This window comes from Mytilus edulis, chromosome 14 (assembly GCF_963676685.1).
Source record: "Mytilus edulis chromosome 14, xbMytEdul2.2, whole genome shotgun sequence".
NCBI lineage: Eukaryota > Metazoa > Mollusca > Bivalvia > Mytilida > Mytilidae > Mytilus > Mytilus edulis.
This window is the reverse complement of record NC_092357.1, coordinates 59,033,226-59,055,334: the sequence shown is the minus strand read 5'-3', so window position 1 is coordinate 59,055,334 and position 22,109 is coordinate 59,033,226. Positions and strand designations below refer to the sequence as shown.

The 22,109-nt window shown below is 34.0% G+C and overlaps 1 protein-coding gene across 1 annotated transcript; it reads right to left on the bottom strand.

Moving 5' to 3' along the window:
* Window positions 1-5,518: 5,518 nt before the first annotated feature.
* On the bottom strand, window positions 5,519-20,400 carry LOC139502973 (uncharacterized). The gene is made up of 7 exons (XM_071292641.1): window positions 20,271-20,400; window positions 17,731-17,862; window positions 14,326-14,462; window positions 10,431-10,563; window positions 9,320-9,459; window positions 7,915-8,111; window positions 5,519-7,164 (listed from the first exon to the last, which is right to left on the bottom strand). The coding sequence occupies exons 2-7, from the start codon at window positions 17,843-17,845 to the stop codon at window positions 6,969-6,971; spliced, it is 918 nt and encodes a 305-aa protein (XP_071148742.1). The 5' UTR covers window positions 17,846-17,862; window positions 20,271-20,400; the 3' UTR covers window positions 5,519-6,968.
* Window positions 20,401-22,109: the final 1,709 nt, after the last annotated feature.

Here is a 22,109-nt window from a genome sequence, read left to right as displayed (position 1 = left end):
AAATACAACTTAAAAAAATAAAGACTAAGCAACACGAACCCCACTTTAAAAACTGTTGGTGATCTCAGGTACGCCGAGAGGGTACGCAGGCGTTGCTCATGTTAGTTCAAACCCCTTAATGAGTCTAATTCGATGGGTCACATTCGTGAAAAGGAACGGGATTGTAGTTACCACATAAGGAATATCCACTTCCATCTGTGAAATGTATATTTCATAACGGTCAACCGACTCGTGATGACATCCGTAAAATTTAGGAAGGGATGATTTAAATGTTTTGAAACTCTTGGTTTCATATGCCAACATGATGTTATTTCTAGAGCTTACCATCTACTGAGTGATACATGTCACATGCGTCAGGAGCCATTTATAACTTATAAAGTTATTGACCTTTTATTCGAAGGGTTGTAATCCATGAAATATTCAATGTTTCTGTATTGACAAAGCTTATGATTACTGACTTACACCCGACTGTTGGTATGGTTCATGCAGCTCAGCCTTTCTTTTCTATGCAGTGTTTTATGTAATGATGTTTGTCTTTTTTGTCGTTTTTTTCTCTGCCACTGCATTTTCAGTTTGTGTTCGACTTATGAGATATGTGTGCCTTTTGGTATGTTTTGACCTCTGTTTGATAAAACATTTTTTATGACCGTTTGTTGGTTGAAAAAGACTATAAACATGAATTGTAAGTTATAAATATAGTCCAGTCAAACTAAGTTTGAACCTCAAACTAATTGCAACAGAAAATGTTTTAGTTATAATCTAAAGCATTAAGTAAAAAAAATATAGATATAGTCATGGCCAGTAAAAAATTAGAAAAAATGTAAATTATTTTAAAAAGAGATCGATATGAAATAATTGATACTGTTTTATATAAGTACGCTTAATACGTATATTAATAATACAACAGTATGGAGTGCACTATAGTTAACGTGCAATTAATACACTTTACTCATCGTTAATAAGGTATAAAATTGAGAATGGAAATGGGGAATGTGTCAAAGAGACAACAACCCGACCATAGAGCAGACACTCGCCCACCAATGGGTTTTCAATGCAGCGAGAACTCCCGCACCCGGAGGCGTCCTACAGCTGGCTCCTAAACAAATATGCATACTAGTTCAGTGATAATGGACGTCATAATAAACTCCGAATTATACAAAGGAACTAACAAAGGCCAGAGACTCCTGAAAATCAGGACAAATATTGTCATTGAACTATTGAATACTATACATGTTATTTGATAATTACACAAAGAAACCTGTACGTACACCAGTGATTATAGTGACATATCGTTTTCATATTGTTAGATCTTTGTGCATTATCGAAGGCAGTAAAGTGACATATAGTAAACTTAATCTACGTAATAAAGTATCTCATTAATGCCGATACATTAGCAATTATAACACATCTTATTTCTACACCTTTTTATAATGACAGGAAAGATATAATTACATTAATATTTACCCAGTTTTAATCCGTTTCTATGAATAAGGTATGGATTCAATTGAAGACAGATGTTTCTTTGTTACATACGTGTTTGTTTTATAAGAAAATAACACAAGTTGACTGCTGTATCTCATTTTTTTTTAAACTTTTACCAATGATGTCTGTTTGTTTTGTTCACATATTGTTGTCAATATAATGGAATATTATACGACTGTCATACAAGTGAGCGGTTAGTCTCGCTATTAAACCAGGTTAAGTCCAGGCGCGTAGCTCCCTATACGCCAACACATAGTTGCGTGCACATCGGTTCGGCATGCAAAAAAAAATATTGCAAAATTAAAAAATTACAAATCAAATTTTAAAGGAAACACACATGTTGTCACTTTTTTAATTTATGAAATGTCATTAAATAACGGCATTTGGTTTCAGAATAGAAGTTTTATTGAAGATCATGCATGACGAAATCGGACAGTGTAACTTGTATCTTTTACAAGATTTGAATTTGTTATACGCAGTCTAACACATGTAGTTTCGGAGTACATTTTACAGAGTACGGTTTATCTGTTTGGAATGAGATGTATCAATCGGCCTGAGATTTATCAGAACCCTTCGATATCGTTGAAATTATGCCATGGCGATGTGTTCGACGGACTAACAGAGCAACTCGTCCTGCAAACACGCCAAAACAGTATTGGAAAGTCTCATTATATTTTGCGTTTATAGACCATATGAAAATCGAATGCCTATGATAATGGAACTGGAGAGTGGAGTCGCGTCTGGTATTATCAGAAAATCGCTTCTTTGTGTCGTATCTTCTTCCTCCTATTGTAGGAAATATAACAAACGAACAAATCTCAACATTGTCAGAGACATACGAAACTGACCTGGTATGTAATTTTGACGAATTCAATTGGGAGGTCGCTCGATGGCGAACACGTACACTGGTTTATAACATCTCGCGAGTGCTACCGTGGAGATCTATCAATGTACTACGTCTGTTTAAATCAAATGTACGATCACCAATGAACAATGACAGGTTATCATCGCTAGCATTACTGCATATGCATCGGGATAGTGTGAATATTGCCGACAAATAAATAGAGAAGTTCGTTTCGGCCTAGAGCAGATTTTTGACAATTTCGAGTAAATTCTGTATTAGAAAAATGTGTAGTTTATGTTTTCAATTAACCATGATTTACTCTATTCAGCAGCTTTATAAATAGTTTTACATTCATAAATTGTTTATAAGTTCTATCTACATGAAGCTATCAACTGTCCTATGACCGAAAACCGAAAAAAAAACATTTTCCTGCATAAAAGGTCCCCAAAAATTTTTCGCCTCGCTCCACTCGGCGGTAGTTGCTTGCACATCGTTTCTTTCTAGCTACGCCCCTGAAGTCCACCGTTTTCTACATACGAAAATTCCTGTACCAAGTCAGGAATTTTACAATTCTTATCCATTCGTGTGATGTGTATGAGCTTTTGCTTTTGATTTTGCCATTTGATTAGGGACTTTCCATTTTTTGAATTTTCATCAGAGATCAGTATTTTTGTGATTTTACTTTTGTATATATATAAGTTTCTGTTTTGTGTTTGCTCGCTATGTCTTTGGAATTAAACTGACTGACTTTTACAATCTTTTCTTTCCCCACACAAATGTAAAATAATTGATTTATTGTGCAATATAAGTGAATTTTAAAAAGTATGGGCAGTTGAAGGCAGATCTTTGACGTCACAGAATTGAATTTCAGAGGAAAGCAAAACGAAATTGACGTCATAATCACACGTTGATTAAAATGAATTCTAACATGACGTCCTTCAAACGCTTTGAGTACACACCCGTGGTAAAATATGAATATATTGCCAGTGCTGTTCCGATTGTACTCCCACGTCATATGCTTTTTTATGAATGAGATACCCGACGTCATAGAACAATGACGTTAGAATGTAAGCATTTTACGGGAAAATACACGCTTGTGAATCCGAAAATCATCACAAGGAAACATACACAAATGATGCTAAAATGTGGCAAAAGCCCTTTATTGTACATCATATAAGACATATAAATAAATTATCATTCAAATTCATCCAAAACTGTCTACATACATTATTTTAAATAGTTTAAGCATGTCACTAATGCAGTTTGCTCCGTTCTTTTACGCTAGTTTATTAGTGCGTTTATTTATGGGAACGGCAAATATTTGCCTACACCTAGAGCGCTTCGATCCAAAAGAATTGCCGTATGTGTCCTATCAGAATCGAAATAATTCATGGGGGCTTGAATATATCTAGATTTTACCACGGGTTGTCCCTTTATGCCGATATTTTACCCCTCGCTATCGCTCAGGGGTAAAATATTTGTCATAAAGGGCCAACCCGTGGTAAAATCACGATATATTCAAGCCCCCATGAATTATTTCTTAAATAATCAATAGGTCAGGAAAAGAATACATCAAATATGAATTAAAGAAATCATTATAAAACACGAAAGTATGCCTTTAGTTACTGTACTCCCGAGTAAATTCATAAATCAAGTTCATATATGAGTAAAGGCATAATCTAGTTAGACATTGTCTAATCGGGGCCTTTTATAGCTGTCTATGTGGTATGGGCTTTATTCATTTTTGAAGGCCCTACGGTGACCTATAGCTGTTAATGTCTGTGTCATTGTGGTCTCTTGTGGACAGTTGTCTCATTGGCAATCATACCACATCTTCTTTTTTATAAGTACAAGAAAATAAACAAATAATCATTCAAATCACGAATAGACAAATTGATACAGTTATTTACGGTGGTACCAAACACATTGTCTAAAATTGATTTGGCTTTTTTTAATTTTCATCAATTTAGACAAAATATTTTCTTTTTTTCTTTTACGGCTTGCTTGTTAGCTGAACCGTGAAGTCATTGTTATGTTAGGTATACTACCCTCCTTTCAAAGTAGCATAGTCCAACAGACAGATCAATTTGTTTTCTGTCGGACTAGTCTATTCTTAAAGTAGGATAGTTTACCTAACCTAACAATGACTTCACAGTTCAGCTAACAAACAAGCTAACCAAAAATATTACCTTTGGCTACACACTCGATGGAATCCGCTGTAACAACAGACTAAAGATTACGCAACAACATGAACAAGACCCCCCACGAAACCTGAGTTTTTAAGAAGTTTCATATACTCAGGGAAGATAAGCAACTCTGCCTCACAACTGGCTCTGATAGTGTTTCTCATGATTAGTAAGAATTCGGTGGTGAGTCTCATTCGATGATATCAGAGTAGATGGAATAAGACTGGATTGTGATACTTCAATTAGAAAAAAATAAAATACTAGTAAGTAGCAAAAATACTGAAATAAATAGAAAATTCAAAGCGGAAATTCCATTTATCAAATTACAAAATGAAAACGACGAACAATTGGAAAATAAGTGTCACATTTCAGATTTTGTGCAGGAATTTTCCTCTGAATAAGCAAGTACAAATGATTCACAAATGTAGATTAACCCTGGTTTTGAATGCAACTTAACCTCGAACATATCCGTAGTCAACTGTGACACAGATATTTAATAGAGGTCAACTAAACTCGTGGTGACTTTCTAAGGAATAAATTCAACTTGTCCACTTTTATTTCAGGTGTTTCATAATTGAGCTATTCTATGGTGGCCAGTTCTTATTGGTGGAGGATGTCGGAGTGCCCGGAGAACACAAACGACCTTCGATAGGAAAACTAACAATCCTAGTCAATAAATATTGCAGTCGATTACACCCGCACGAGTGGAATTCGAACTCACAACCTCAGTGTTTACTGGCTAGTGATTACATTAGTATCTACTTAGACCACTCGTTCACTGAGGCCCCTAAGGGTTTTACGAGATTAAATACCAAGTACACATACATTCTATCCACTAGTCGATGAGTCTAAACATTTTATGCAGAAAATAAAAATATGAAGGTAACGCCTTTAGTCATAAATCATGTTCTGAAAATAACGTAGCAGATTAAAGGACTACGAGTAATTATTGTTTATATCATAATTGTGTATGTGCGTGCTTGCGTGCATTTTTTGGTTGTCTCTATTTATTTATATATTCTGCAAAGAATGTTTATTATATCTAAATTTGAACATAGAAAACAAGAAAAAAAATGTATTAGAATTATTCTTTATAGCAAAACTGCTATTTGTCCATAGAAACAACGGAAATCAAATCTATAGAAAAAAGCAACTTTGCACATGGTATCATAAATAAACAGCTGCACAATGAGCGCCTAATACGCCATACATCTTGTGTGGAAGTTTTATGCAATAATCATAAATGGTTCCCCCCCCCTCTTTTTGTTTTTACAAAAAACTTAATATCACTAAAATATTTTTTTTAAATCAAAACCGAAAAGTTTACAGATCTTTGGATTAATATAACAAAGAAGTGTGTAAAGTTTTAAGCACTATAAATCATAAATTGTTTTTGAGATACGGCGCGACATGTAAAAAAAAAACTCCCCCTATTTTACAAAATACTCAATAACTCAAAAATAAAAGTTTTAAGCATTACCAAAAAGTATACAGATCTTAAGATTAATATAACAAAGAAGTGTGTAAAATTTTAAGCAATAATCATATTAAATCATTTTTGAGATACTGCACGACATGTAAAAAAAACCTCCCCCTTTTCTTTTTACAAAATACTCAATAACTCAAAAATAAAATTTTGAACCATCACCAAATAGTATACAGATCTTAAGATTAATATAACTAAGAAGTGTGTAAAGTTTTAAACAATAATCAAAAATCGTTTTTGAGATACAGTGCGACATGGGAAATAAAACACACCCATGTTTTAGTTACAAAGTGCCGTAACTCAAAAAGTTTTAATTTTATTTTCATCAAAAAGTATACAGATCATTTGACCATCATAAGAAACAACTACTATATTAAGTTTCATGAAATTCGGATAAGTCGTTCTCAAGTTACGGTGCGGCATGTTTACGCCGGACAGACATACGAACAGACAGACAGACGCACAGACAGATGGACAGACGGACGGACGCCGGACATTTGTATACAATAATAAGTCCCGTCAAAATTTTGAAAATGTTCTGGAAACATAGTGCCTTTAAACTTAAACATATTTGACATAATTTAACAATATGTAATATCCACACAAAAGAATGGCTTATCATATGGTTTTATCACAGAATCAAAGGATCGCGAATATGCAACAAAAAATATTTCAGTAACTTAGTAAATATTCATTGCTTTTGTATAGGACTGTCAAAACCGATGAAGACTGCGTATTTGGCATCAGGTACCAAACATATTTCAGTATCGTAATACATATTCAAAGATAAACAGATTTACAGGACTGTCAGAACCGATGCAGACTCAGCTCTTGGCCTCAGTTATCAAACATATTTCAGTATCTTAATAAATATTCAAGGAGTAAATAGTTTTTGAAGGGCTGTCAAAATCGAAGTAGACTAGGTTTTCGGAATCAGGTACCAAACATATTCCAGCAACTTAGTTAATATTCAAGGGTAAACAGTTTTTGCAGGACTGTCCAAACCGATGTAAACTGGGTTCGTGGCATCAGCAATTACACGAACACCTAGATACGAGATAAAACCTTCAATACTGAAGGCAAGACCTGTGGCATCAACGATCTGTTTATAGGCCTCTGACTCTTTTTCGTACTGGGCAATAATTGCCTGGGCCTCTGTATGGGCTCTGGAATAGACAAAAGAAGGTAACTGTAACATGTGAAACATACATAACCTTTAAACTCTGTACTTGTATATACATTTTGTCATTGTGTTATTGTGCTTTGGTAATTTTTTGTTTTTTTGTCTATAATTTACGCTAATGTGCTTTGTCTATATATGCCTCCATGTGCGTCTTTGTTACATATTTTTTTATACACGGATTAAAATTAGACACAATGTTGACTGCTGTACCCCTAGTTTTGACATTTTTATCTATTATGCATGTTGTTGTTTTTTGGTCAATATAGTGGAATTTGATGCGACTGTCATACAAGTTAGAGGTTTTGTCAGCTATAAAAGCAGTATTAGTCACCATTTTCTACATAAGACAATATCTGTACCTAGTCAGAAATATGACGGTTGTTATCCATTTGTTTAATGTGTTTGAAATTTTCATTTTGCCCTTTCTGTTTTGAATTTTCAGTATTTTTTATGTTACTTTTTTCTACTCTAACATTTTCCACTTTCTATGTGCACAGTTTGTACCATGTTTGGTGATAAACATATTTATATTGTTATAGACTTTGTTGTATAAGGCACGGTGACAGGACATTGACGCTTTCTTTTGGTTGCCCTACTGTTTGTAACAATAACTATGTCTTATTTAAGCATAAGTTCGTCCAAGTTTTTTTCCAAGTGTCTCTAACGCTCTCATGAATTACACCCCCTTCTCATGAAATGGATCCATCCGTGTGTTCTTTACAAAACAACTTACTTGTTAGCTAAAATACGAGCATCTGACTCCGCCTTGTCAATAATTATCTTTGCTTGGGTTTCAGCTTCTCTTTGCTTCGTCGTCGCCTCAGTAAGTAGTCTTGGACGTTCATTGTTTGCTACTTGGATATCTTCTCTAGCTCTTTCTTTACTCCTAATTGCACTTTCATACTCTGACGGTCTATCTATATTGCTCACCTGCAATTATATCACATTCATATTTAGAACCATTCAATAATTCAATCCAAATGTCTTATCCCCAGCTTAGTAGACAGAACTTCGGTGTTGACATGAATATCAATTATATGGTCGTTTTTATGAATTTACTGTTTGCAAAAGTATAAACTATTCGAAGTACTTAGGATTTTCTTATCCAAGGCATAGATTACCTTAGTCGTATTTGGCATAACTTTGTGGACTTTTGGATCATTAATAAATACTCTTCAACTTTATACTTGTTTGGCTTAACTATTTTAATTTGAGCGTCACTGCCTGGTACCTTTGATAACTATTTACTGCATTGGTAAGAGTCGTGCAACAGAAAAATAGTCTATGCGCATATTATGTTTTTCAGACAAGTTTATGCACGAAGTCTTCCTTTGGTGGAGTAATTTGTAAGTGTAAATAAGGTTTTGGATGTGTTTTTTGTTTGATTTCTGATTATTGAATGTATAAACATGTTAAAAGTTTTACTATACAAAAGATTTAAAGGCAATAGACAATGATTGATGTGGCGTACTCAATGATTTTTCTGGAAGTGAGATATGCCATGCAATGATTATACTGATGTACATCAAATATCATTGACTTAAAGTGTATTGGTCCCCTAAGTTTCTAATCAGACATTTTGGAAAAAAAAAAAAATGATGACGCCGCCGTCATTTTTAATGAATTTGTTATTTTTATGTGTATTATTTTTTAACCTCTCTGTAACCTTTGTACCTGCATGGTTTTATGAGAATATATCTATCTATCATAAACAGCACTTTTAGTCAAACCTCAAAGACTTCGTCAATATGATACAAAGAACATCACACTACAACTGCCAACTCTCTCTCTCTCAAGAGATGAATAATGTATGATTGTTTATTTTCATTGTGTGTAAGCCTTGGTCCACATAAGCGTAAAGCGCTTTTACGTTAATATTTTGTCAATTTTCAATAATGTGGTCATTTTTACAAATTTTTCGAAAAACTAAGGATTTTCTTAACCCATGCATAGATTACCTTTGCCGTATTTGGCACAACTTTTTTTTTAGGAATTTTGGATCCTCAATGCTCTTCAACTTTGTACTTGTTTGGCTTTATAAATATTTTGATATGAGCGTCACTGATGAGTCTTATGTAGACGAAACGCGCGTCTAGCGTACTAAATTATAATCCTGGTATCTTTAAAAACACCCTCACCTGTAAATCAGTAATGATTGCATGGAGCTCTTCATATCTTAATTCAATTTGTTCTTGGACTTTTTCCTGGAAAATTGCTCGTTCAGCTTGGAATTGTGACGTATTGAAATAACTGCAAGATTCGTGTAAAGCAGATCTTCCTGAAACATAAATAAATGCAAAATCCGAAACAGTGGTAACAATCTACATGCTATGCTACCAATCGGCAATCCTCGGGTGAATCCACTACTCTCCCTCGATCTTAGATGGAGACACGGAATCGGCCGAGTTGTGACGAATGGCTAAAAAATACGTTTTTATGGAAGCAATATGAGCTGATAGACAAAAAACTGTCAGCCATTCAGCAGACGTGTTACATCCAAAATCAAATTATCAAGCAAAACCATTTTTTTCCTGAGTATGTATGATTATTTTATGTTTAGAAGATGATTCAGCGCCCTTTATCGGTCAGTGTCCTCTCGATGTTGCGATCGATAGTGATTAAAGATATAACTGCTTTTCTGAGAACATTTACGTAGACATCTGCGTTTCTAAAGTCTATTATCACCGCCCTTAAAACTTTCAGCCAATCAGTAGACGTATTACATCCAAATCAATTTATCAAACAAGAACATTTGTTTCCGTTGTATGTCTGATTATTTTATGTTGAGTAAAGATTTAGATTTTTTTAAGGAATGACTGTAATATATGTTTTGTCTATGAAGTAATAACATCAAAAATATGGTGCACAATGAACAACCCTCGTAGTGTATTATTTTAAAGTATGTACCAAATGTTTTATGTTATTTAGAATAGACAGAAACAAATATTATAGTCATTCCTTTTAATTTAATTCTAAATTCCATTTTAACACGGAGCAAATCATGAAAAAACGTTGATGAAGCCAAGATCACATGACAAATTAATGACTATGAGCTTATAAACAAAACACTGTCAGTCAATCAGAAGATTCGCTAAATCCAAATTTAAGTTATAAGAAGATATACTTGCATTTCTGAGAACATTTGTGTGGCCATCAACGTCTCTGAAGTTTATTATCACCGCCCTCAAAACTTTCAGCCAATCAGAAGATTCGTTACATCCAAAATTAGATTATAAGAAGATAATATACCTGCATTTCTGAGAATATTTGTGTAGCCGTCTACGTTTCTAAAGTCTATTATCACCGCCCTCAGTTTGGAAGATTTCACTTTGTATTGATATGTCACATCCAGGGTTATTTTCACTCCATCTTTGTTTAAACACTACAAGTAGAAGAAAGGATATACAATCTTTCGACACAACTCGGCCGATTCCGTACCTCATGCATATGGATAGGCGGAGAGTAGCGGAGTCACCCGAGGTTTGCCGATTGGACATACAATACATCGATCGACACAACTCGGCCGATTCCGTACCTCATGCATATGGATAGGCGGAGAGTAGCGGAGTCACCCGAGGATTGCCGATTGGATATACAATATATCGATCGAAAATAGTAGAAAAGTAGAAATAAGTCTATAGTAGAACGTTTAATTATGAATTTAAAACGTCATTGACATAATGATTGATTTATTGATTATCTATACTATTAAACGAGAAGACCTTATTTTGTGTGACGCTTCTCTTCCTTCCACAATAAATTAATCATCATGCTTCTGTGTTCTTTAGGTAACATGCATAGTCGCATTTGTCACCCATTCTAATGTTAATTCAGATTGAGTTATTTTGGGAGAAAAACGACAAAATAGGTGTCCGGATATTGTTTCCGTTATCAGCCTGACTTTTAGTCTGCACCTGTCCTAAGTCAGGAATCTGATGTACAGTAGTTGTCGTTTGTTTATGTAATTTATACGTGTTTCTCGTTTCTCGTTTTTTTATATAGATTAGACCGTTGGTTTTCCCGTTTGAATGGTTTTACACTAGTAGTTTTGGGGCCCTTTATAGCTTGTTGTTCGGTGTGAGCCATGGCTCCGTGTTGAAGGCCGTACATTGACCTATAATGGTTTACTTTTATAAATTGTTATTTGGTTGGAGAGTTGTCTCATTGGCACTCACACCACATCTTCCTATATCTATAGATAAGACTTCCGGTTTTAAACATTCACAAGAACAACCAATCGTATGATAGATTACAAAAATGAAAAATAAATAAGCCAATCAGAGCGTTCTCCATATCATGGTTTTTAGATCGCAAGAACCACAACTATTATACCTCCTTAGAATAATTTTCATTAGAATAATGTAGTTTATCAGCAGTTTCATTTATTTCATGTTTGAATCGGTGCAAATTTTTAATTTAATTTGACTTTTACTAAAAAATGCATTGTAGCAAAGGGGAAGAAAACTTGTGGTATAAGGCCAAAAACACGAAAAATAATTGATAACTGCGAGTGCTCTCAGATCTGTTCATTGTGTCTTTTTGTGTCGGGATGTATAAGTACCGGGCCATGTCCACTTTTATTATTTGTCCATCTGATTAGTTAAGTCTTTTTCAACTGATTTTTATAGTTCGTTCTTATGTTGTACTGTTATACCACTGTCCCAGGTTAGGGGGAGGGTTGGGATCCCAGGTTAGGGGGAGGGTTGGGATCCCTCTAACATGTTTAACCCCGCCACATTATTTATGTATGTGCCTGTCTCAAGTCAGGAGCCTGTAATTCAGTGGTTGTCGTTTGTTTATGTGTTACATATTGATTTTCGTTCATCTTTTTTACATAAATAAGGCCGTTAGTTTTCTCGTTTGAATTGTTTTACATTGTCTTATTGGGGCCTTTTATAGCTGACTATGCGGTATGGGCTTTGCTTATTGTTGAAGGCCGTACGTTGACCTATAATAGTTGTTAATGTCTGTGTCATTTTGGTCTTTTGTGGATAGTTGTCTCATTGGCAATCATACCACATCTTCTTTTTTATATGTATACTAGTTTGTCTGTTTGTCTTTTTCATTTTAACCAGTGCGTTGTCAATTTATTTTCGATTTATGAGTTTGACTGTCCCTCTGGTATCTTTCGCCCCTCTTTCATTGAAGATTCTCTATCTGTGGTCGTCTGTTTACAGGGATTTGACATCACTCATACCTGCCAACTGTCACCATTTGCGGGGGATTTCCCCCATGAAGGCTTCCAAAATGGAAATTTTAAAAAGGGCAATTTTGTTTTCAATTTTAAACAAAACTGTTAATTTCACAATTGCTTTATATAGATATAGGAAGATGTGGTGTGAGTGCCAATGAGACAACTCTCCATACAAATAACAATTTAAAAAGTAAACCATTATAGGTTAAAGTACGGCCTTCAACACGGAGCCTTAGCTCACACCGAACAACAAGCTATAAAGGGCCCCAAAATTACTAGTGTAAAACAATTCAAACGGGAAAACCAACAGTCTAATCTATATAAACAAAACGAGAAACGAGAAACACGTATATATTACATAAACAAACGACAACTACTGTACATCAGATTCCTGACTTAGGACAGGTGCAAACATTTGCAGCGGGATTAAACGTTTTAATGGATCCAAACCTTCTCCCTTTTTCTGAAACAATAGCATAACATCACAACAAAGAAAAACATACGATAAAATATCAATTGGCAGACTTAACTCAATCAAAAAACGTATGATTAAACAATGAACGAATAAATTTGATCTGCGATATCTGAATACAAATGCACAGTTAATTAAATATTAGAGACAAACATTCATGACCAAAAAGCTAACAAACAAATTCAAAAACAGGACATGACTGAGAAATATTTAACCAATCAATGTTCACTTTAGAAAAAAACCGGTTTTTTTATAATCTTGAAGTTTATACAAATGTTGTAAGAATAAGTGAAGATATTACAAATAATCAGGCTTTTAAAAGTATAAATAAGCCAACAAACAACATAAAATTACATTTGAAGGCCCCCTTGGAGGTTTTTAAGGACTGTAAGAGCCATCTTGCACGCAAAACCCCCATGGACATTTTGAAATCAACCAATACAATGTTTGTCTTCAATTTGTTGTAGGTGTGTATCATAATAAACTCATCATAGATACCAGGATTGAAATATTTTATTTGCGACAGATGCGCTTTTCGTCTACAAAAGACTCATCGGTGACGCTCGAATAAAAAAAAAGTTTTGGCAAATACAGCTTATGGTAATCAATTTCTGAGGTAAAAAAGTATAAGTATTTTAAAAATTCAAAGTTTTGTAAACAGTTTATTTATAATTATGACCACATCAATGCTAATTTATGTAAACAACGAAGTGCTGACTACTGGGCTGGTAATACCATCACATCGGGGAATCAAAACTCCACAAGCAGTGGCATCGACCAAGTGGTTGTAAATAAACTCATCATAGATACCAGGATTGAAATTTTGTATTTGCGCCAGACACGCGTATCCTTTACAAAAGACTCATCAGTAACGCTTGAAAGAAAACAAGATTAAAAGACCAAATAAAGTACGAAGTTGATTAGGATGAAACCTTGAAAATCAGAATGATTGTTAAAACAGAAAATAGAACAGAACGTTGTGAGATCCTTGTAATCAGAGCGTGGAAACAACATCAGATTGAACAAGTGTATACTAAGCTGGTACTCTCTTTTGTAACATACGGGTATTTGAGATGGCTTTCAAAACAGATAAAGGACAGAAAACCAGTTCAAATTGTATACTAAGCTGGTACTCTCTTTTGTAACATACGGGTACTTGAGATGGCTTTCAAAACAGATAAAGGACAGAAAACCAGTTCAAATTGTATACTAAGCTGGTACTCTCTTTGTAACATACGGGTATTTGAGATGGCTTTCAAAGACAAACAGATAAAGGACAGAAAATTAGTTCAAATTGTATACTAAGCTGGTACTCTCTTTTGTAACATGCGGGTACTTGAGATTGATGTCAGAGCCAAACAGATAACGGACAGGAAACCAGCCTGAATTATAATTTAGCTGGTACTCTCTTTTGTAAGGGTATTTGAGATGAGCCAAACATATAGACGACAGGAAACCAGTCTAACTTGTATACTTACTTCTAAGTCATCGAAAGTCAGTGACTTGTATGTACTGGGGAAAATAATAAATTCGTATCCCGGGGGTCCCTGATGTAAACCTTCTCTTAAAGTTTCCGTGCCTAAATCCTTTTGGAAAGTGTCATACTTGATTCCAACTGAAAATAAACATTATGTCTTTTAATTGAGTCACGCCATTTGAATTGATATTTTATAGTATCTTTCTATGTTGTGAGTTTATACTATTGTTTCAGATAAGGTTGAAGGTTGGTAAAACTTAAAACCCGCTTCAATTGTTTGTAGTTGTCGTTTGTTGATGTGGTTCATAAGTGTTTCTCGTTTCTCGTTTTTTTTATATAGATTAGACCGTTTCAATGGTTTTACACTAGTAACTGTTTCGGCCCTTTATAGCTTGCTGTTTGGTGTGAGACAAGACTCCGCGTTGAAGACCTTACCTTGACCTATAATAGTTTACTTTTATAAATTGTGACTTGGATTGAGAGTTGTCTCATTGGCACTCATACCACATCTTCTTACATGTATATCTATTATTTCAGCTAGATTTAGAAATCTTTTGTCATTTTGAAAATTCAACAAAAACAATCATGAGTCTATGGTTGGGGTTCTTCAAACTTTTCTGTATTCTTTAATTTTTTCTAGATTTTTTTTTTACTTTAGAAGTAATGGTTATTCTGTAATTACCTGATAACTGTATTCTGGACATTTACTATGTGATATTGACTTTGCTGAGTGTTGAAGGTTGTACAATGACCTATACACGTAATTAATAATGTTTGTGTCCCTTTGGTTTCTTGTGAAGGATTGTCTCATTGCTTAATTTTTATATGTCAGTTGTTTTCTGTAATTATTATATTTTTACACGCAGTTCTTGATTTTTTTTTTTTTTGCATTTATCCTTTTATATTTTCAAACGCACCCCATTGTATATTCTCTTCTTTATTTTGCTTTTCCTCGTTGTTTTTTAATTCTTTATTTTGATTTCTGTCCATTATTCCCTTTTAAGTAAATAAAAAAAACGCGCTAAATTCTAATATTCGTACAAATACGTTATATTCGGTTATGGGAACGAAATAAAGTCAAGATAAATATTGTTGTGAATAATATTTGTTTAAGGATAAGTATGACAATATGTCATTAGCGATTTTAGAGGGTCTGAGAGGGGGGTCAACGGAATAGCAAATACATGATGGGCAAAATGTGCAGAACGACAAAGAACAAATAATATTATAGATTCGAGAAAATACACCCAAATAATAAAGAATAGATAATTTCAGGCAAATTTATAAAGTATAGAGATAAAATTGCATAAAAATTAAAGAATTCATTTCTGAAGAATATCCCCATCTTGATCCCAATGTTATGCTTAGATAAGGATAAATTCTAAATTATCAAAACAACCTATTAAGATCAAAAAGAAAATTAAACATGGGACGAAATGAATGAGATCGAACAAATTATGTTAATTGTTGGTTTGCGTTTTTTAAATTTAGCGTCCAGTTGCCAATTGTTCATCCATGTGCAGGACGAGGACAACCTATCCATACATAATCTTTCAAGTATCAGTTTAATTGAGGTCTGGAGCTGGCATGTCAGTAACTACTAGTAGTCTGTTGTTATTTATGTATTATTGTCATTTTGTTTATTTTCTTTTTGTTACCTCTTATGAAATCGGAATTCTCTTTTACTACATTGGCTAGAGGTATAGATGGAGATTTGATATCTTAAAAACATGTTTAACCCCGCCGCATTTGCGCCTGCCCCAAGTCAGGAGCCTCTTGCCTTTGTTAGTCTTGCATGATTTTTAATTTTAGTTTCTTGTTTATAATTCGGAGTTTAGTATGACGTTCATTATCACTGAGCTGGTGTAGATATTTGTTATGGGGCATGCTAAAGGACACCTCCGGGTGCGGGAGTTGCTTGCTGCATTGAAGACCCATTGGTGACCTTCTGCTGAACCAACATTGTCTGTTCTATGGTCGGGTTGTTGTCTCTTTCACACATTCCCCATTTCCATTCTCAATTTTATTCCAAAGTTCTGCGAAGTGGGTCTGTTTGACTAATAGTGGGAATGAGACCAGGACCATGAAGAATATAAACAGACAATTATTCTCCTGTAACATAGTAGCCTATTTGTTTCCGTTTCAAACAATTAATTGAACAACTTTACAGGCAAGGATGGGAATAATACGTTTCTATCAGAAAATGTTTACTCGAAATTAATAGAAGAAAAACTGTTTTAATAACAGTTGTGAATTGAAAAATAAAAATGGTTGGTTTGAAATTGTGATTTCAGTTATAGATCATGCAGATATTTAATATTTATTACTTAAAACCTACTTTGACATTCTTTTCACCAAAATTAATTTGCATGTTAATCCCCAAGTAAACGCTATTTTCTGTATTTCATCTGTTCATGTGAATGTGTTTTTTCTTCTTCAAATGAATGAATTTATGTCGTCTACGAATTAGAGTGCAACCTTTGCGGATTGGTATACGTCGGTGAAACGAAAGGAAGGCTAAACAAACGTATGTGCGGCCATAGATCAGATATTAATCTCAATGCAAACAACATTCTTTACCAGCATTTTAATCAGGCCGATCATTCCATCGTTTCTATGACAGTTCGCATTATCGACAAAATATACCATAGCTCTAAAAATCTTAATCTTGCAACGCCTCTCCGTAGGCAAAAAGAGGACTACTGGATTAGACAATTGGGAACTGCGACACCATATGGTTGCAATGACAAAATTGATGGTATAGGTATTCTATCTAATCCTTCGTGTAGCTCGGTGAATGTGATGAATATTTTCAACTCTACTCCTCGACGTAAACGCAGTCATGGTCATCGTCATTATACATCACCTACTATGCATGATGTCTCTATTAATGACTTGCTGCATTTATACAAAAGCCATTAGGTATTCATCACATTCGCACGAAAGTTTATTCATTACCCCTTTATAAACTTCATTCTCTGTTAATTTATGTTTGGAAACCACTGTTACAAACCCTCATTCAAACCAATACAAAATTACAGTTATAATTTCGGATATTGCAAGTCACAGACTTTTCAAGCCTGTCCGCATTGGAAAAGATGAAAAAGAGAAAAAATCTTTCCTTAATCTTTCCTTTGCCAGCAAAGGTCTCGATGGCGTCAACTTAGGCAATATCCTTCATCATAAATTCGTTCAATCGAAATACCTCCTTATTTCAAAGATCAGTCTGTACCAATCATTTCTTATACCTATACCAAACCTATTGCAACTAAAATTTTCAATTACAAACAGGTGCTGCATTAAATGATAATTTCATGTCCAAACATGTGTGTTTTGTTGACTAGTATAAATAATTCTTTATTTGCGAAACAAACAAAAACCCAATGTTGGTCATAAAACTTATTACCTTCGCCTGTTGCCAGTTTTTTCAATGACGTTCCGACCAACACGGCGATAAGTATAGCGCCACCTATCAGTAAAGCACATATGAATATGCAGACTTTCCCACTGTTGTCACCCATCGTGATCTATTTATGTTCTGTAAAGAAATTTATGAGATGTGAATTGAAAATAAAAACTGAAAGCGCTAGTATGGGAAAAAAATTTACAAAAATACTGAACTCCGAAGAAAACTCAAAACGGAAAGCCCTAACCATATGGCAAAATCAAAAACAATAAAAAGAAGAATTAATAAAGCATACGAAGTGCAATGTTCATAGCTACATTGTATATTGTTCTCTTAGTACACGTGTTCACCGAAAGACATACTTGCATCTAATAGAGATATTAATGGTTGCATGTTTGCATAATATCCAGATGCATTTTTATCATAACAAATTAATAATGATACTGCATAAGCAGGCAATTTCTAAGAATACGTTAACAGGACATGCAATGGTCGTTTTTTGTTTGTTTGTTATTTAACTTTAAGCATCCCGCACAGACAAACGGACGCCATACTTTGACCCCTATTTTACTATTTTTCTTCTGGACGTGACAAATTCAGTTGCGTCGGCTATATTACGGGTCAAAATATTTTTGAAAGTATTGTTCTACGTGGTACATTATCATGATACCGGTGAAGTTACTTCCAGTAAACTCTCATCAGTATGTCGAACGCAGTGTACTTTTAGTGTACTTTTTCTTTGCCAAACTTTCTTATCTAGGGTAACAATAAACTGAAATATGTTGTTTTGCGAGAAAAAAAACTAACGTATTTAACAATACCAACTAAATCGGAGGCCATGTACTTGCTTCATTGCAGCAATTTCATTTGGAAGAAAGTGTGTACAGCGGGACCCCTGGTTTTGTGGGTTAGTTGGGGTGGGGTGGGGGAAGGGGGGTGTGGGGGGGTCGCAACCCACAACACATTGCACTGAAAACTTAAGGAAACATCATCAACCATGCATTATTCTACGGAATACTAGAAATTAAGCATTATGAAATCTACTCTAAAATCGTAGGATGAAGGCAGGTACGGTGTAAACATGCAGCTCCTGGTCTTCTATAAGAAACTAGATCATTTAAATGGTTATAAAAACACCTATTGTTCTTACATAAACATATATTGAAATATTTTTGTTGGCATTCAAGGAATAGGTAACATATAAAATGTTGGCATTCAAGGAAGACACCATATAGCATGGTATTGCGGGGTATTTGCGAAAAATACCAGTCTTGAGAATGAATTTCCCTCGCCTTACGGCTCGCGAAATTTAACATTCTCTCGACTTACCTTCCTTACCATGATATATCTGTTTAAAAGAAAATTCGAGGAGATTTTACAATCTAAAATACTGTAATTGTTTCAGTCTAGTTTTAAAAAAATGATAAGTTTCATCTGCTCATTACTTTCGTTTTAATGTATAAAATATTGACTTATTCTTTTGCTTGACCGTTGAGTTACTCAGTTATTAAAAAGCGTATTCAAAAGGTTTATCTTTAATGGTTAATTTATTTCTTGTGTCACGTTTTGGGTTATTATGTGCGTTTTAAGATTTTTGTTTTGTGTCATTATGTACATGTGTATATTATAATATTCAGACGTTATAGATGATTTTGGCTACTATAGTATTATCTATAGTATTGACCATTGAGATAACCTGATGAAAGGTCAATATACATTCCAGAGGCTCGTGTGAAATGATTATTATTTTTATCAAATTGCACGATTTACAAATATATACTATAGATGGGGGGGGGGGGGGGGGGGGGGGGTCTCAATGGGATTCAGAGGGGGATTTAACCGATTAGAGAATGAGGGTTAAAACTGATGAAAAATATTGAAAAAGGAAAATAAAGGGGTGCTAAAATAATTATAATCTGAGAATAATTGGCAAAATTTATGACGAATAATAGCCTAATACATTTTGTAATCATATGTACTACATTTATAAAGGATCCCCACCCAAACCCCAAATACATCGGTTCTTGATAGGTTTTGCAAATTACAGTGTAACCATTTTGCAAACGAGTGTTTATTAAAGATAAATGGCAAATACGGTTAGAATAATTAAAAAAAAGTTCATTTTCTTATGCAAAATATAAGTTAATTTTAATTTTAGATCCAACTCTATATTATTTTCTATATTGGATTTACGATAACTATGTTTAATCACACTGAAACTCTAGCTGGAAAGTTAAAATATAGAACCATGGAAAAATCATTAATTATAATTCAATGTTCTTCTACTTGCCATCTCTCCCCTCTAGAAAAAGGGATAAAGAAAGAAAGAAAACGAAGAAAAATAGCAGTAACGAAAAATCACAAAAAAATACATACTAATTTAACACCCAATATTAGAAATCGTTACAAAAGTATTCAACTCAAAAGTAAACCCAATTTTTTTTTCGTCAACCATGATAGTAAAATTTATAATATAGATCGAGACAGTCGCATGCAGGATGTTAATTAATTCCACATGCGTTTAAATTTATGAAATATACTTATCAATTGCTTGTCGATCAGTGCTAGCTCTCGTTTGATCAATATCGATGGAGAAAATCTTGATTAGATGCACACACATTTACATGCACTTCGCAAAACAGTCTGTCTATAATTATATTTACTCCTGTCACTAAGTACATATATATATATACACATACAAAGAAAACATTTCTTAGTATAAGAGTTCAATAAACTTGCAATTGGTTCTGATTGAGAATAGGTTAAGTCTGGGTTTGAACTTGACATGCTATACACATGATAGATCGACATGAGATTGCGATTTATAAGCATGATAAGTGCAAATTAGGGTGTATCAGATGACGAATTCAATTCATATACAAGTTATAAGTCTTTTGACACCTACCTTCTTGCAACAGGTGATACAAGTTTATCTTCTAAAATATTTCAGTTAAATATTTTAAATTCAAATTTATATACTTGAACCTAACATTTAGTACCATTCTCATTGTCCTAAAACTAGAAATGAGGATACCTGAATGGCCAGTTTGAATTCTAGTTTTATTTTTCTCCATATACCAAAATCATACCCGCAAAGTGGAAAGGGATTAATATAAGTTGCAACACTTGTTTCCCAATCCACTATAAATAAATATGTTTAAACTAAACATATCCATAAAAAGTCTTTTTATACATGTTTTATACATGTTTTTTTTTATATCAATGCTCAGTATTAGACTGTATCATGTTGTCACATGGAAATATGACAGAAATATGCGAAACAAAAGTCTTAGACTGTTTGTTTGTATCATCCATTTGACGTGTAAAGCGGTTCATAAAACTCTGACAATTTGCACAAAAATTTTGTACAAATTATAAAAAAAACGGTATATATATGTTTTCTATCATGTCTATATAGATTCTGTACAAATCCGACTTAAAATGAATTAAAATTAAAAAAAAAAAATGAACGTGATGGTCAACTGTTGTCAATTTTAACAGACAGAAGGAGAAAGCGAAAAGATATATGCAGGAAAAAAGTAATATTACAGCCTCTCCAGGAATGAAAACTTGATGGGACTTGATGGTATCTGGCGTTGTATACCGCTCAGTATACTGAATAGGATTTAAATGTATTGGAGGATCCAGGGGGTCCGGGGGTTGGAACCCCCCCTTTTTTTTGCCAATCAATGCATTTGAATGGGGACATATAGCTGGAACCCCCTTTTTTTAAATGGCTGGATCCGCCCCTGGTTTCCCCCTAAGATATCCCCAATTTTTGTTATAGAAATAAAAATGAAAAGCTTTATGCAATATTTTTTTAACTTTATTCTTAGTTTTTTTATATGTTTTTTAGTAACTAATTCGAAATCAATATCGTGATCGATTATTTAAGAATTGAATGCTCTTTTTTGTAAATTTATTGGGGTGTAAAAGCGTTGGCCGAAGTACGTTTTGTATGAAGCGCGGAAGCGCTTCATACTAAAAATGTGCGCACGGTCAACGCTTTTACAACCCTATAAAGTTACAAAAAAAGGCATTCAATACTTATAATTACATTTTTACCTATAGAATCATAAAAACACGCGGCCTTTTATCAAGTTTTATTTCATTTACCTGTGCACTTTATTGTGGGACCTCGTGTCATCATGAATGAAAAGTTGCATTGTGTCTTCTTCTTCCATATAAGAGTTGGGTTCCTTGAATGAAACGTTTAAACTCTGCGGGACTACGCATGGTGACATTACATATAGATCTAGTCCCCTAAGGCTATATACAGTATTTACAATAAAATCAGGTTGTTACGGTTAAAATTATGTACAATCGTCCAGTCTGGTATTAATGTGTTGTCTGTAGCCCTGAGCGGAAATCTTCAACTG